At 45.5% G+C, this 15,811-nt stretch overlaps 2 protein-coding genes across 31 annotated transcripts in view; one reads left to right on the forward strand and one right to left on the reverse strand.

The window, feature by feature from the left end:
• Positions 1-5,076, reverse strand: part of LOC105473959 (thyroid hormone receptor interactor 12) — a 153,631-nt gene extending 148,555 nt beyond the window's left edge. For 13 of the 28 annotated variants that reach the window (XM_024790332.2, XM_024790333.2, XM_024790330.2 and 10 more), the window contains exon 1: positions 3,785-3,939. The gene's annotated coding sequence lies outside the window, so the exon portion shown is untranslated. Of the gene's footprint in view, positions 1-2,958; positions 2,982-3,175; positions 3,696-3,784; positions 3,940-4,558; positions 4,579-4,788; positions 4,805-5,059 lie in introns of those variants that run through there. The other 15 variants (XM_024790331.2, XM_024790326.2, XM_024790325.2 and 12 more) reach the window with 10 other exon arrangements.
• The window catches only part of LOC105473961 (F-box protein 36), an 88,503-nt gene continuing 76,802 nt past the window's right edge, over positions 4,111-15,811 (forward strand). Inside the window, exon 1 of one of the 3 annotated variants that reach the window (XM_011728230.3) lies at positions 4,111-4,516. In XM_011728230.3, coding sequence (XP_011726532.1) covers positions 4,421-4,516 — 96 coding nt within the window. In that variant the 5' untranslated portion in view covers positions 4,111-4,420. The remainder of the gene's footprint in view (positions 4,517-15,811) is intronic. The other 2 variants (XM_011728229.3, XM_011728228.3) reach the window with 2 other exon arrangements.

Consider the following 15,811-nt stretch of genomic DNA (forward strand, 5'->3'; position numbering starts at 1 on the left):
AATCAGAAATATAAAGATCACAGATAAAAACTTGTTTGAGGAAGCAATTTGAAGGGATGAATTGTAAGTTGTTCTTTACATCCTTTATCTTCTATGTTTTTCTGTACATAGTGGGTGCTTGCTTGATTTAAAAGAGGGAAAACTCCATGTCAAACAAGCAATTGCAAGGAGCGATTTCAGTGAAGATAAAAAAACCAAGCAGGTTGCTGTTTTGACTTGAGTCCACCAAATAGCAAACAAAAAAATAAAGGAGCAACTGGTATCACATTTGCTCAAAAAGATCCCTACCCAGCCACTTAAAAGGAGGGAAAGTTCCGTAGGTTCTGTAGAAAACAGTGACCAGGATTCAGAAGCATTATTCTCTAATTGTAATCTCTTACATTAAGCCAATTTCATGAGTCACAAACCAGAAAAGGTACGAATTTTGTCAATAAAAAACGTAAACAAATTTGAAGTTTCTTTAAACAGATAAACAAGTTTATTAGGTAGAATGATGGCAAACAAGTATCTGGCATGCTGATGTCAAAAAAAGAAGGTAACTTTAAAAAGACAAAAATTAGACCCAAATTCTACTACCAATTAAGCAGCAATTTCAAATTATAAAGTTCTATAACTTTGTACCTTCAACCTACTTTACATTAAATCTCCCCTGCCCCACGGACCACCACCACTAATGAGAAGCTGTATCTTTTAAAAATGAACTCAAAACAGCTAATGTAATTTTCTAAAATTAATTTATTTAGCATGTTGTTTTTTTCCCACAGTCATTACATCTGCTGGGTTTCACAACCACCCAGTGAGGTAAAATAGAGATTACCCACTCCCATTTTACAGATAAAATAAATGAAGACCAGATAGGTTAAGTGACTAGCTCAAGGTCACAAAGCTACTAATCGGTAGTGTGTGAATTTCCAAGCCAGTGATGTTTTCTTTGCTAAGATGACAACCCTAAAACAAAGCAGGATATTAAAACCTTGTCTAGATAACATAAATACAATAATCTTAAAAGTTACACTGGGGCCGGTGCAGTGGCTCTCGCCTGTAATCCCAGCACTTTGGGAAACCAAGGCGGGCGGATCACCCGAGGTGGCCAACATGGTGAAACTCTGTCTCTACTAAAAACGCAAAAATTAGCCGGGCATGGTGGCGCGTGCCTGTAATCCCAGCTACTCAGGAGGCTGAGGCAGGAGAATCACTTGAACCAGGAGGCAGAGGTTGCAGTGAGCCTAGACTGCACCACTGCACTCCAGCCCGGGTGACAGAGCGAGACTCTGTCTTTAAATTAAAAAAAAAAAAAAAAAAAGTTACAATGGGAAAGGAATCATACATGGAATCACACATTACTACAAATTTGCTTTGCCAGGTGAAAGTACTGATTTCACCATGGTCTACCCAGCATCCCATCCGTTTTTTAAATGTAACTACTACAGTTTAGCACCTTCTGGAACTCTAACTGCCAAAACTGTTCTCAAACTTTTTGAAAGTAAATGAAAACAAAGAAAAAAAGAAAAAAAAGCCTGTTCATAGACACAAACTAAGTAATATAAATGTCAGCTAAACAGACTTAAAAACTGCTCACACTCCTGAAAAACTGGGGATTTAATGGAAACAATGATAATCTTAATTACAGTTTTCCAATTCTTATGGATACTGGCACATTCATAGAAAGGGCAGACGTGTACAAAGCCCACAAACCCCAATCATGTTATGTACTCTTAAGCTTAAAATAAATGAAATAAAAACTCCCTCAATCTCACAAAGATAGTTACAGTAGTTCAACATTTCTGGGGCTGAACACACAGGAGGAAGTGTCAAAAGAAAGAATTAGAAATTTTGTATACTTTAAAACTTCCACTTAATATTGATCACTTTCCATGTGATAAATATGAAAATCAGCCTCAATAAAATCCTCTACAATTTATTGTCTCTAAACCTCTACTAATTCCATTCCTCAACCCCCCCCCCCGGGGTGTAAATGCGACACACACAGGCCTCATATACAGGCCTCTTGCCTTTTTTTCTAACACAACTAGGACCTTTGTTCTGAGCGTCGGTTTTTTACCCCACTCAATAGCTCTTTCAACTTTCTACCCCGTATTTTTTGTTTGGTTTTTAAAGAGGAGACTCTGAGCCTCAACTTGCTAGGTCTTTAAAAAATGAAATGCCAAAAATATGTAATGAGAGTCTCGAGAGGAATAGAAAGTTAAACACATCACTAAAGGGCCTACAAAACGGAGTAAAGCCCGGAGATCGGGTGATCTGGCAGCCCAGACAAGATCGAGGACCGCGACTAGGAAGGGAGACAGCAGGAGAGCAGTTAGACGTCCACTTAGAACGGATTCACTGCGCTATTAACCGTACCCGCCCCCCCGCCCCCCCGCCCCGGCCCAACCTTTACACACAGCCACATTCCCTCCCCGAGTTAACTAACGAAGCAATTAAACTATGCCCACCACCAGACTCGATGCTTAGGCTAAACCTCCCCCAGACAAAGTAAAACAGCATTATCAAAAAAACAAACAGATCTGTCTTAAGGGTTTGGAAGCTGCCCCTTCCGTTCTCTCCTCACCACGTAAGGTAACCAATTCTCTCCTGTCCCCCACCAGCAGTTCAAACGTGTGATTTCCCCCCATTTCCATGTGCTTTTATGTTTTTCCGTATTTTTCCGTCTAAGAAACGAAGGATTTCTTATTCTGAGGAAGGGAAAGACGCTGGGGAAGACAGGATTTGAGGTTTTACTACCTTCGTTATTCGAACTCCCCTCCAACTTGTTCCTGTACTAGAAAACCCACTCACTATGGAGAAGGAAGGAGAGGGGCTGCACTGATGGACAAACGTTGTAATAGGTTTTATGTAATCCACATATAAATAAATTAATCGCCTGACTCGCTCTGAATGCTAATACGATTGGGGTGACAATTGGCCCACCTCCCTCCCCCAAGTCCTAGTTAAACCCACCTACCACCAATTTCCATTCTGATCTATTTAAAAGGATACTCTATTCCTCTCAGTCAAGTTTCTTGGCTTCTTTAGGCCTCCCTGCATGCCCCCCTCGTCATCATCCTCCCTCAGCCTCAACTTCCCACGGCTTAAAAAACTGCCCCGCGCAGACCCCGTCTCCGGGCTCGCCCTCCCTCAACCGTCCCTCGCCCCCCCTGGGCAGGAAACCCCTTACTGCGGTCTAAAGTCACTCCGGCCTCTCCCTCCTCTGACCCTCGCTTCCCACAACTGTTGTCACTCGAGCTGCTCCCTAGTTTCCATTTCCGGGCCGTCCACAGACCCGGAGCCTCCCCTTTCCCAATTTCCGGGCCCCTCGTCCCATTTCCGGGGAACCCTTGCCGTCTTCACACCCCCCACCTGCACTTCCGGCCCCCCACTTTCTCTCTTCCCAGACACCCTCCAAGCTCCAAAGCCCACTTCCGGCCCCTCTCGACCCCCGCCGAGCTCCCCAACACCCGCAAGCCTTACCCCGGTTCTCTGAAGGGCCCTTCTCATTGCGGGGAGCCGGAGGAGGGACCCAGCGACCCCTGCCTCCCGCCGGGCCCCGGTCCCTCCGGCCGCGGCGGCCCTCGAGCGTCTCTCCCGTCCACCCCCGGCCCGGTCCTTCCGCGGCTCCGCCGCCGCCGGCGCCGGGAGCAGGCCAAGCGGGGGCCGAATCGCGGCGATGACACAACCGGGCTTCCTGGGACTTTCTGTTCCAGCTCCTCCCCCCGCCCCCCCAAACCCTCAGCTGGCCCCCTCCCCCCAGGCTTGCCCCCGCCGCCCGGAGCTGCGCCCCAATTACCTAGTTAGGCCCCAAAGTCTCCGGTCCGGACTCGGTGGCGCGGCAGTAACTTCCACTAGCTCCCCCCACCCCCCCCAGCGGCGGCGGCAGCGGCGGCTCCGGGTTCCTTCAATTATCAGCTGAGCCGCAGCACCGCGCTCGGCGTGCGCCTCCGCCCGTGCCGCCTCCCTCCCCGCCCGCTCTGACACCCTCGGGGAACTACTTTGCCCTCGGGCTCTGGTTGACGGGCTCGTCCGCGGGACCGGCCCCGCTGCCTACTGGCGGCCCATCACATCGCCCCTCCCTCCCCTGCCGCCCGGCTCGACTCTCCCAGCAGCCACCGATCTCCGCCCGATCCCTTCGAGGGACCAGGAAGGGGACTGTGGAGCTCCACTTGGTATCCCTCCGCCGGGATCACCCCCTCCCCTCCGTGGTAGCAGGAACTAATTCCCCTTCGGGTCACCCGGGACCTGGAGCTGGAAATTTCACGGATCAGGGTTCCCTGAGACCCTTGGAGAAGGGGAGAATCGCCCCAAGTTAGAAATCCTTCTGCCAGCTCATAAGCGTGGTTCAATTTAAACTAGGGCTTTGGCCCCTTGACCCCGACCAAGCCCCGCCCCTTCCTGGTTGTCTTAGCGACGGCGGTGGCGTCCCAAGATGGCGTCGAGGCTGCCGGAGACTCTGTTTGAAACTGTAGGACAAGGCCCGGCGCCGAGCAAAGACTATTACCAGTTACTGGTCACCCGATCTCAGGCAAGTGCGAGCCCCGGTTTACCCTCTCTCCTAACTCCCTACCTGGCCCGGTTGGGGCCCGGGACCCAGGCTGTGCTAGGCCGAGAGCAGCCGTAGCCCGCCGGAAGCGCCCGGTCCCGGCTCCGCGCCGGGAGATTTTCCTCGTCACCTCGGCCTCCTTGGTCCGGCGGCCCGCGTGTCCCTGCTCTCCCCGAGCCCGGCTAGTCCCTGGCAAGCCTTCTCTGCCTCCCCGCGGTGCCGCGCGCTCCTTTCCCGCCACCCCGGCTTCCTACCCGTAGAGTTCCCTCCGCGCGAAGAGGAAAACGGGCGTCCCAGGCTTGCGTGCGGCCTCACCTCAGCGTGAGAAGGAGGGAAAGAAAGACTCAACCAAGTGTCCCAAGGAGGAGCCGGCTAGGGAGGGGAAAAGGAGATTGCCTCTTTTCCAGGATAGGAATTAATCATGGAGAATTTTATAAATCTCTTTGTGGCCTTTACGCGTGCCATGGCCACATCAAAAGTTAGTTATTTCTAGTAGCAGTTGACGATTGGGAGCTCTTCTCTTACCTTTTTGAGTCCCTTCTATCCCATTGAAAGTGTGCGGGTGGTGGTATAAAAATGTTTCAGCTGCTCTGCGCTTCAGCCCCACCCATAATGACATCTGCTCCACAACAATAAGACCGAGGATTATATTATCTCCAAAGTAACCATCGGCCTATTTTTATGCCTACTTTGGTTATTTGAAGGTGGGCTTTTGGATGATTTACTGTGTCCATGAAATTCTCAACTTGAGCGGGGCCTCCATTGGGAAGACGTTTCTAATCCTGGCTGAGCTTATGCCTGTCACTGAGTTATTCATGCACCCTGCGCTTGCAATAGATACTATTCTATTCCTATAAAATGAAATTTAGAAGTTTGTATATATTTGTTTTGGTGTGCATATTGATCATTCCCTCGATTTTTCCAGGAGCCCTTAAACAAAATAGGTAATGAGTTAATTTTTTATATTTTTAAAAGCATCTTTTAAAATATAAATGTTAATATATTTTTTTAAGATTTAGAAATATTACAAATGTAATATTAGACTGTCCAAAAAAATTTTTTTTAAAAACAGTACTGCTCCTTGCGGAGCAGGGCTAATTCCTAGGCAGTGGGCCCAGAGTCAGCCTCAAATTTTTAATTAAACTGTTTTTAGGGGTTTTTGCTCATTTGGTGATTTATGAAATACTGAAAGTCATCCTTTTTTGTACATTTTTTTTTTTTTTGAGACCGAGTCTCGCTCTGTCGCCAGGCTGGAGTGCAGTGGCGCGATCTCAGCTCACCGCGACCTTGTTTCACCATGCTGGCCAGGATGGTCTCGATCTCTTGACCTCGTGATCCGCCTGCCTCGGCCTCCCACAGTGCTGGGATTACAGGCATGAGCCACCGCTCCCGGCTTCATACCTTTTTTAAACGGATTATTGATTTTTCCATTGGCTTTAAGATTTATTTGTTTATTTATTTATCAAGAGGGAGTCTCCCTCTGTTGCCCTGGCTGGAGTGCAGTGGCGCAAACTCAGCTCACTGCAACCTCTGCCTCCTGGGTTCAAGCGATTCTCCTGCCTCAGCCTCCTGAGTAGCTGGCTTGTGCCAGCACAGAATTACAGGTGTGTGCCACCACACCCAGCTAATTTTTGTGTTTTTAGTAGAGACAGGGTTTTGCCATGTTGGCCAGGCTGGTCTCAAACTCCTGACCTCCAGTGATCCACCGGCCTCAGCCTCCCAAAGTGCTGGGATTACAGGCGCCGACCACCACGCCTGTCCAATTTTTTGTGTGTTTTTAGTAGAGACGGGGTTTTGCCATGTTGGCCAGGCTGGTCTCCAGCTACTGACATCAGGTGATCCAGCAGCCTCGACCTCACAAAGTGCTGGGATTATAGACTTGAGCCACCGCGCCTGGCCAGCTTTAAGATTTATGATCCTGACATTTCTTCACTTCCTAACATGAGTGGTCAAAAATATAATCTGTTCTAATCTTACGTGATTTTCTATTTTCATCTACCTCAAGTAAGTTAGAATGTTTTAATTTTCACTCTACAGCCTTTAAAACTTTGTCTTTTTTAGCATTTTCTTTCCTTTGAGGGTCTGGTATTTTACAAGCATGCTTCATTTCTCTCATTTGTAAGCCTCAACAGGCTGAATATCTGTTTACCTTTTTATTTTAGTAAATTACCCTTAGGAGTGCTCCTGGCATTCGGCTTCCTAAAGAATACTTACGTTGTTGACGTTCTTCAGACTTTGCCCTCAAGTCTAACTTAGGCGCACACCTTCCTCTAACTACTCTTTTTTTTTTTTTTTTTTTTTTTTTGAGACAGAATCGTGCTCTGTCGCCCAGGCTGGAGGGCAGTGGTGCAATCTCGGTTCACTGCAAGCTCCGCCTCCTGGGTTCATGCCATTCTCCTACCTCAGCCTCCCGAGTAGCTGGGACTAAAGGCGCCTGACACCACGCCTGGCTAATTTTTTGTATTTTTATTTGAGATGGGGTTTCACTGTTAGCCACGAGGGTCTCGATCTCCTGACCTCGTGTTCCGCCCGCCTCGGCCTCCCAAAGTGCTGGGATTACAGGCATGAGCCACCGCGCCCGGCCCTCACTCCTCTTTTTAAGAAATCTTTCCCACCATCCCTTCAGTGTTCTTAATTTTTCTTTTTCTTTATTTTTATTTTTTTATTTTTATTTTTATCTTTTTTTGCAGGTGAAAAACTCCCCTTTATCTCAGGTTCTGTCGGTTACATATATATAAAATCCTAAATTCTGATCCATTTTCTTTTTTAAGCATGCTGAATAAATCCACTATACTTCTACCAGTGAGAGTTAATCTCCAAGCTAATTAATTCACCCTCTTTTTAAAGTAAAATTTGTTGTAAAAAATGGCATGCCAAAAAAATATACTTTTCAGTCAACTGCCTTGAGAATATGCTATTTTCTAACCACAAGACAATTTTTCTGAGTCTCAGCACAGGAAACCAAACATCCAGTAAGAGGTGGCCTGACATAAATAAGTACTAGAAGACTAGCATTAAAATGTGTTTTATAAGATAGATTTTTTTCTGGAATGACTTTCTAAAATTATTTCTTGTACATTTCCTCCTCTTTCTCCTGTCTTTATTTTTTTAATTTTGTATATTATCCAAATTATGCCCCAGATTTAGATGAATCCTTCTTTCGGGCTGATTCTGTTTTTTAGTCTCTTTTTCACTGCATCTTTTTCGTTGGCCTTATAAATCCAAATAACTGCACATTTGACATGGATTCGAGGGCAGCTATTTCTCTCATTAGTGTCATACCACCACTGACATAGTCCAGAATATAAATGTTATGCATAAATATTTCCTTTGTTTATATAGTAACATTCGAAATATATTGTATGCTTATACAGGCGCTTCTCTTTTACTACTTGATACCATGTTGTTTTGGGTTTAGGGGGTTTTTTAATTCAAAAAAATAACTTTCAGATTATAGCTTGGGGTCAGTTTAGTTTCTCAAAGCTGATCTTTATAATGATGATCTCCAGCTTTAGAAAAAATAGTGCACTGCTTTCTAAATCAAAGATTCACTCAAGGATTGGGCACAGTGGCTCAAACCTATAATCCCAGAATTTGGGGAGGCTCAGGTGGGAGGATTGCTTGAGCTAAGGAGTTTCAGACCAACCTGGGCAACATAGCAAGACCCCTTCTCTTGAAAAAAAAAAAAAAAGAGACTGAGCACAGTGGCTCATGCCTGTAATCTCAGCACTTTGGGAGGCCAAGGCAGGCGAATCACTTGAGGCCAGGAGGTCGAGACCAGCCTGGTCAACATGGCAACACCCCGTCTCTACTAAAAATACAAAAAATTAGCCGGGCATGGTGATGCACATCTGTAATCACAGCTACTCGGGAGGCTGAGGCAGGAGAATCGCTTGAACCCTGGAGGCAAAGGTTGCAGTGAGCCGAGATCCCACCACTGCTCTCCAGCCTGGGCAACAGAGCAAGACTCAATCTTTAAAATAAATAAATAAATAAATAATAAGATTTACTTGGCCAGGTGTGGTGGCTCACACCTGTAATTCCAGCACTTTGGGAGCCCGAGGGGTGGATCACTTGAGGTCAGGAATTCAACAGCAGCCTGGCCAACATGGTGAAACCCTGTCTCTACTAAAAATACAAAAATTAGCCGGGCAGAGTAGCATGAGCCTGTAATCCCAGCCACTGGGTAGGCTGAATCAGGATAATCACTTGAACCCAGGAGACAAAGGTTGCAGTGAGCTGAGATCTCACCACTGGGCAACAGAGTGAGACTCTACCTCAAAAAAAAAAAATTTTTTTTTACTGTTATTCTTACTCTAGTTCTAGTACTAGTTTACATATATTTTCTTATATGGGATTCTAATTCTTTGAAAACCTGTAGATTAATAAAGTGTTAGGGCTGGAAAGCATCTTTGGTTTTTTTGTTTTTGTGACAAGAGTCTCACTCTGTCACCCAGGCTGGAGTGCAGTGGGGCGATCTCAACCTCCACCTTCTGGGTTAGAGCGATTCTTCTGCCTCAGCCTCACGAGTACCTGAGATTACAGGCACCCGCCACCATGCCCAGCTAATTTTTGTATTGTTAGTAGAGATGGGGTTTCACCATGTTGGCCAGGCTGATCTTGAACTCCTGGCCTCAAGCGATCTGCCCACCTCGGCCTCCCAAAATTCTGGAATTACAGGGGTGAGACGCTGAACCTGGCCAGGGCTAGAAAGAATGTTGAATATTATTTAGTTCCTACTCTGATGACGCATATATATTCTTATTTATAGTGGGGAGAATGTAGCTAGTATTTGATTTTTAAAAACACTTTAATGGCTAATCTTTTATATGTTGTATTTTTTTTTAACTCCAAAGGAAGTTCATGACCAATTGGCAAGTTAATGAGTGCAGGTGTTTTGAAATCTATGAGTCCAGAAGATGCAAAAAATCGCTTTATACTAAGTGGTTCAGGAGGGTACTGTTACCAGTATTGTACTCTTGAAATGGTGTCTTCTTTGTCCTCTCAAAATGGAGGTGTTGCTTAGGTGGCCAGAACAATTAATTTAGGTTTAACATGACAAATACTGGAAAAGTGTTAGAAAGAGAGTAATGGTATGCTAAGTAGATGGGAACTGGCAGATATGGCCTCTTGCAGCCAATAACCCAGGTGGTTGTCCGAAGAGCACCAATATGTCATAGTTAACTCCAGCAGATGAAAAAAAGAAGAATTGGGCAATAGATTAGTCTTGTTTTATCTCTTTTACTAAATCCTATCCAAAACTCCAAAAAGATATCTGAAGCTAGTGTCATCTGGAAAAAAAAAAAAATGAAAATGCTCACCCCCCTAAAAATAATGGCAATTATTTTTGAAGTGCATTAGAGTTGTAGCACTAAGAGACTGAAAACACCTGAGGTTGCATGCCAGCCTGTGACAGGAAGCTGTCATCTCAATGACTTCTGACAAAGGAATTAAAACTAGACTTGGTGACGGCTGGCTGAGCGAGAGACAACAAAAAATTGAGCTAGTGCCATTTCAAACTGCGGACCAATTTTAAAGATTTAAAATGTAAATGCAGTCTAATAAAAATGTTAATGCACACACCCTTTGACCCAGCAAATCCATTTCTAGGATTTGGGTATCCAAAAATGCCATCACATATGCACAAGGATATGTGAGCAAGATTATTCACCAAAGTCAATAACTGTAAAAACATTTTTCCCTGAGAGGAAATGTGGTTAAACTGTGATTCATTCATGCCATAGAATACTATCCAACTTTTCAAAAACAATGCGGTGGATCTCTGTTTACTCAGTAGACCAAATAAAATCTAGCAAGAAAAGCAAGTTGCTGGATTAAACATAGCATATCCTACTTTTAAAAAAAAGTGTTTTAAATAAATGTTAGTGAGGTTTTAAATAATTCTTAAAAGAAAAAGCTGGAATGATGCATTCTTAGAGTTACAGATTTTTACTCTTTGCATTCATATTTCTGAAACATCTGAATTTTCTACCATGAGCATTTCTTTTTATAATCAGAGAAAAGCAATAAAGATTTAAAATGAAAGTGGAAACGGCTAACTCTCACTCTGAGGTAGCGTCCTGCCTGAATTCCCCCTATTTGGCCAGCACCGCCTTTCACCCACCTCCCTCATTGAATACTGAGGTAGCTTTGATGGCTGTGTCACAAACTCCTGCTGTTTTTGTGGAGGGAAAATAATTCTAATTGTACAGTTTTAGAGAGAGTGCAGATTGATTAATGATTAATTTTCCAATTTTCCTTGCAAAATTTTAAGGAGGTTTCTTGGCATTTTTGTTTGTTTTAGAGGCAGAATCTCATTCTGTCATCCAGGCTGGTGTGCAGTGGTGCAGTCAGCTCACTGCAGCCTCAAACTCCTGGGCTCAAGCAGTCCTTGCGCCTCTCTGTCCCAAAGTGCTGGGATTACAAGCATGAACTTCTCTACCCATCCTTAAGGAGGATTTAGTGTCTAGAAACTTCTGACCTTTTTTTTTTTTTTTTCTTAGATGGAGTCTCTCTCTGTCACCCAGGCTGGAGTGAGGTGGCATGATCTCAGCTCATTGCAACCTCCACCTCCCGGGTTCAAGTGATTCTCCTGCCTCAACCTCCCAAGTAGCTGGGACTAAAGGCATGTACCACCCCGCCCGGCTAATTTTTGTATTTTTAGTAGAGATGGGGTTTCACAATGTTTACCAGACTGGTCTCGAACTCCTGGCCTCAAGTAATCCGCCCGCCTCGACCTCCCAAAGTTCTGGTATTACAGGCATGAGCCACTGCACCTGGCCTCTTTTTCTTTTTAATATAAGTAACAATTACTTTTGAGAAACTAAAGGGGCCAGGTGTGGTAGCTCATACCTGTAATCCCAGCACTTTGGAGTCTGAGGCAGGCGGATCACAAGATCAGGAGATCAAGACCATCCTGGCCAACATGGTGAAACCCTGTCTCTACTAAAAAAAAAAATACAAAACTTAGCCAGGCGTGGGGGCGGGCGCCTCTAGTCCCAGCTACTTGGGAGACTAACGCAGGAGAATGGCTTGAACCCAGGAGGCGAAGCTTGCGGTGAGCTGAGATCCGGCCACTGCACTCCAGCCTGGGCAACAGAGCAAGACTCTGTCTCAAAAAAAAAGACAAAGACACGGCCGGGTGCGGTGGCTCATGCCTGTAATCCCAGCACTTTGAGAGGATGAGGCAGGTGGATCATGAAGTCAGGAGTTCAAGACCAGCCTGGCCAACATTCTACTAAAAATACAAAAAAATTAGCTGGGCATGGTGGCACACACCTGTAATCCCAGCTACTCGGGAGGCTGAGGCAGGATAATTGCTTCAACCCAGGAGGTGGAGGTTGCAGTGAGTGGAGATCATGCCACTGCCCTCTAGCTTGTGCAATAGAGTGAGACTTTGTCTCAAAAAAAAAGAATGTTTTTGCAGACTTCTAAGCTATCATGTCCATTCTGCCCACTGACCACCGTCCACAGCCAAAATATTTCCACACAGAAAGAACAACTGCTGCTCCTTTTAAACTCCAAAAGTCAGTATCATAACTTGTGCTTATTTATTTCCATAGCCTGGTCATCATAGCGAGATCCCATCTCTACAAAAAAATCTAAAAATTGTCCAGGCATGGTGGCTCACACAGATAATCCTAGCACGTTGGGAGACCTAGGCAGAAAGATTACTTGAAGCCAGGAGTTCAAGACCAACATAACAAGACCCCCTTCTCTATTTTTAAAAATAAATAATTAGCTGGGCATGGTGACATGAGCCTGTAGTCCCAGCTACTCAGGAGGCTAAGGCGGGAGGATCACTTGAACCTAGGTGTTTGAGGCTGCAATGAGCCATGAGACCCTGTATCATAAAGAAAAAAAATTATTTTCCTCATGTCTGTTGTTTATGTGTTGATTTACACTCCTCTTTTCAGCTGTCTTTTTGTTTTTCTTTGAAAGTCTCTTATTCTTCCTTCTTAAGAGAGATGTTTTAGGCCAGTGCAGTGACTCACGCCTGTAATCCCAGCACTTTGAGAGGCCAAGGCAGGCGGATCACCTGAGGTTGGGAGTTCGAGACCAGCCTGACCAACATGGTGAAACTCCATCTCTACTAAAAATACAAAAATTAGCTGGGTGTGGTGGTGGGCGCCTGTAATCCCAGCTACTTGGGAGGCTGAGGCAGGAGAATCTCTTGAACTTGGGAGGCGGCAGTTGCAGTGAACTGCGATTGCACTGCACTCCAGCCTGGGCGACAGAGTGAGACTCCGTCTCAAAACAAAAACAAAAGAGAGATGCTTTACCCCTTCACCACTGCACTTGAAACCCTCAGGCCAGCTCAGCTGTGCTGGAGCCCTCCTCAAGGTGTGCTGTGGTTTTCCCTCCTGCTGTCATTTACTCCCTCACTGCTCCTCCTGACGGCAGCAAGTGCAGCAAACATTCCCTTCCCTGCCCTACAGGTTAGGCCAGGTGTTTGTAATGATAAACTGCATTATTCTTCTATTCCTCATGTCTGACACACTTCAGAAAAATGATTCCCAATCATTGTGTCTTGTGACACTCCAGGATGTGCCCAATTTGAGTTGTGAAATCATTTGTAGTCAGAAATTTTTAATTTCTCTTAATTTTTTTAAGTGGCATATGGCACTTTTCTGAGGAGAGGGATGGCATGATCCAAGTAAGGTGATTAAACTCTTAAAAATAATAATATTCACTGTTTAGTTAGGCTAGTCAAGTGGCTCCTAAATCCTTATTTCAAAATCACGTGACAACTGGACATTGCTCCAGTATCACCTCTTCCCAGGTAAATTGTTCACTTGGTACCTGTGAGTGCCTACTCAATCTGGGCAGTTAATTTGGTCTCACCCTACGTTGACATAGATTTGCTTCATAATTATATGGGGCAGTAGAGCACTTAATTGGAAGTCACTGAGTCACGGATCCTTTCATTCCTCCTGCAGTTTGCAAGCTCTTGACCTGGGGCAAGGCACTTAATTTGAGCCCTATTTGCTCATCAGCATAATAAGGTTACTAGTCTAAGAGATCACTAAGCTTTACCTAGCTCTAAAATGATGTTTCATGACCAGTATGTTGGCTCACACCTGTAATCCCAGCACTTTGGGAGGCCAAGGCAGGCGGATCACGAGATCTGGGGTTCAAGACCAGCCTGGCCAGCATGGTGAAACCCCATCTCTACTAAAAATACAAAACTGAGCTGGGTATGGTAGCACATGCCTGTAATCCCAGCTACTCCGGAGGCTGAGGCAGGAGAACTACTTGAACCTGAGAGGTGGAAGTTGCAGTGAACCAAGATCGTGCCATTGCACTCTGGCCTGGGCGACAGAGTGAGACTTCATCTCAAAAAAATAAAATAAAATGCTGTTTCACGTGAAAGTAGTGTTTTGTTTTGTTTTTGTTTTTTGTTTGTATATGTGTATATAATTTTTTTTTTTTAAGACAGGGTCTTGATCTGTCACCTAAGCTGGAGTGCAGTGGTGTAATCATAGCTCACTGCAGCCTCCAACTCCCATGTTCAAGCAATCTACCCAGTTTAGCCCCCTGAAAATAGCAGACTACAGTCCCATTCCACCATGCCCATCTAAGAAAGTCGTGTTTTAGGCTGGGCGCGGTGGCTTACACCTGTAATCCCAGCACTTTAGGAGGCCAAGGTGGGCGGATCACGAGGTCTGGAGTTTGAGACCAGCCTGACCAACATGGCGAAACCCTCTCTCCACAAAAAAATACAAAAATTAGCCAGGGCCATGCACAGTGGCTCTTGCCTGTAATCCCAGCACTTTAGGAGGCTGACTCAGGCGGATCACCTAAGGTCGGGAGTTCGAGACCAGCCTGACCAACATGGAGAAACCTCATCTCTACTAAAAGTACAAAATTAGCCTGGTGTGGTGGTGGGCACCTGTAATCCCAGCTACTCAGAAGGCTAAGGTAGGAGAATCACTTGAACTCAGGAGTTGGAGGTTGCAGTGAGCCGAGATCGTGCCATTGCACTCTAGTCTAGGCAACAGGAATGAAACTTTATCTCAAAAAAAAAAAATTAGCTGGGCATGGTGGTGCACCTGTAATCCCAGTTACTCAGGAGGCTGAAGCAGGAGAATCGCTTGAACCTAGGAGATGGAGGTTGCAGTGAGCCGAGATCGCACCACTGCACTCCAGCCAGCCTGGGCAACAAAGCAAGACTCCGTCTCAAAAAAGAAAAGAAAAGAAAAGAAAGTGGTGTTTTATGCTGGAAAAAGCACTGGAGGTTTTTGTTTTGGTTTGGTTTGGTTTTTTTTCTTTTAGAAAAATTGAGTTTGCATAGCTGGGCATGGTGGCTTATGCCTGTAATCCCAGCACTTTGGGAGGCCAAGGTGGGCGGATCACGAGGTCTGGAGTTCAAGACCAGCCTGACCAACATGGTGAAATCCCGTCTCTACTACAAATTTAAAATTAGCCGGGCTGGTGGCGCACACCTGTAATCCCAGCTACTCAGAATCACTTGAAACCGAGAGGCGGAGGTTGCAGTGAGCCGAGATTGTGCCATTGCACTCCAACCTGGGCGGGCAACAAAGCGAGATTCCATCTCAAAAAAGAAAAAAAAAGAAAAATTGAGTTTGCGTCAAAGATTGTGTATTAGAGGCTGGATGCGGTGGCTCACGCCTGTAATCTATTTGGGAGGCCAAGGCGGGTGGATCACCTGAGGTCAGGAGTTCAAGAGCAACCTGGCCAACATGGTGAAACCTCTACTAAAAATACAAAAATTAGCCGGGTGTGGTGGTAGATTCCTGTAATTCTAGCTAGTCGGGAGACTGAGGCAGGAGAATCACTTGAACCCAGGTGGTGGGGCAGAAGTTGCAGTGAGCCGAGATCACACCGCTTCACTGCAGCCTGGACAAAAGAGCAAAACTGTCACACACACACAGACACACACAAAAAGATTGTGTATTAGTAGCTGTGTGACCTGGCGTAACCTGCCTGATGTTCCATTCCGTTCTTCTGTGAAGTTAAGTTGTAGCTACTTCACAAATATAGTGAGAACCAGATGTATGTAAAAAGTACTCCAGGCCAGTATTTCTCAAAGAGAAGCATCATGAGCCAGGTGCAGGAGTGCGAGCCTATAGTCCCAGCTATTGAGAAGGCTGAGACAGAAAGCTTGAGCTCAAGAGTTGGAGTACAGCCTGTGCAAAATACTGACACCCCTCTCTATTTATTTTATTATTTTTTTGACATGGAGTCTTGCTCTGTCGCTTAGGCTGGAGTGCAGTAGCACCATCTCAGCTCACTGCAACCTACACTTCCTCGGTT

Source organism: Macaca nemestrina, chromosome 11 (assembly GCF_043159975.1).
Source record: "Macaca nemestrina isolate mMacNem1 chromosome 11, mMacNem.hap1, whole genome shotgun sequence".
NCBI classification, from domain to species: Eukaryota; Metazoa; Chordata; class Mammalia; order Primates; family Cercopithecidae; genus Macaca; species Macaca nemestrina.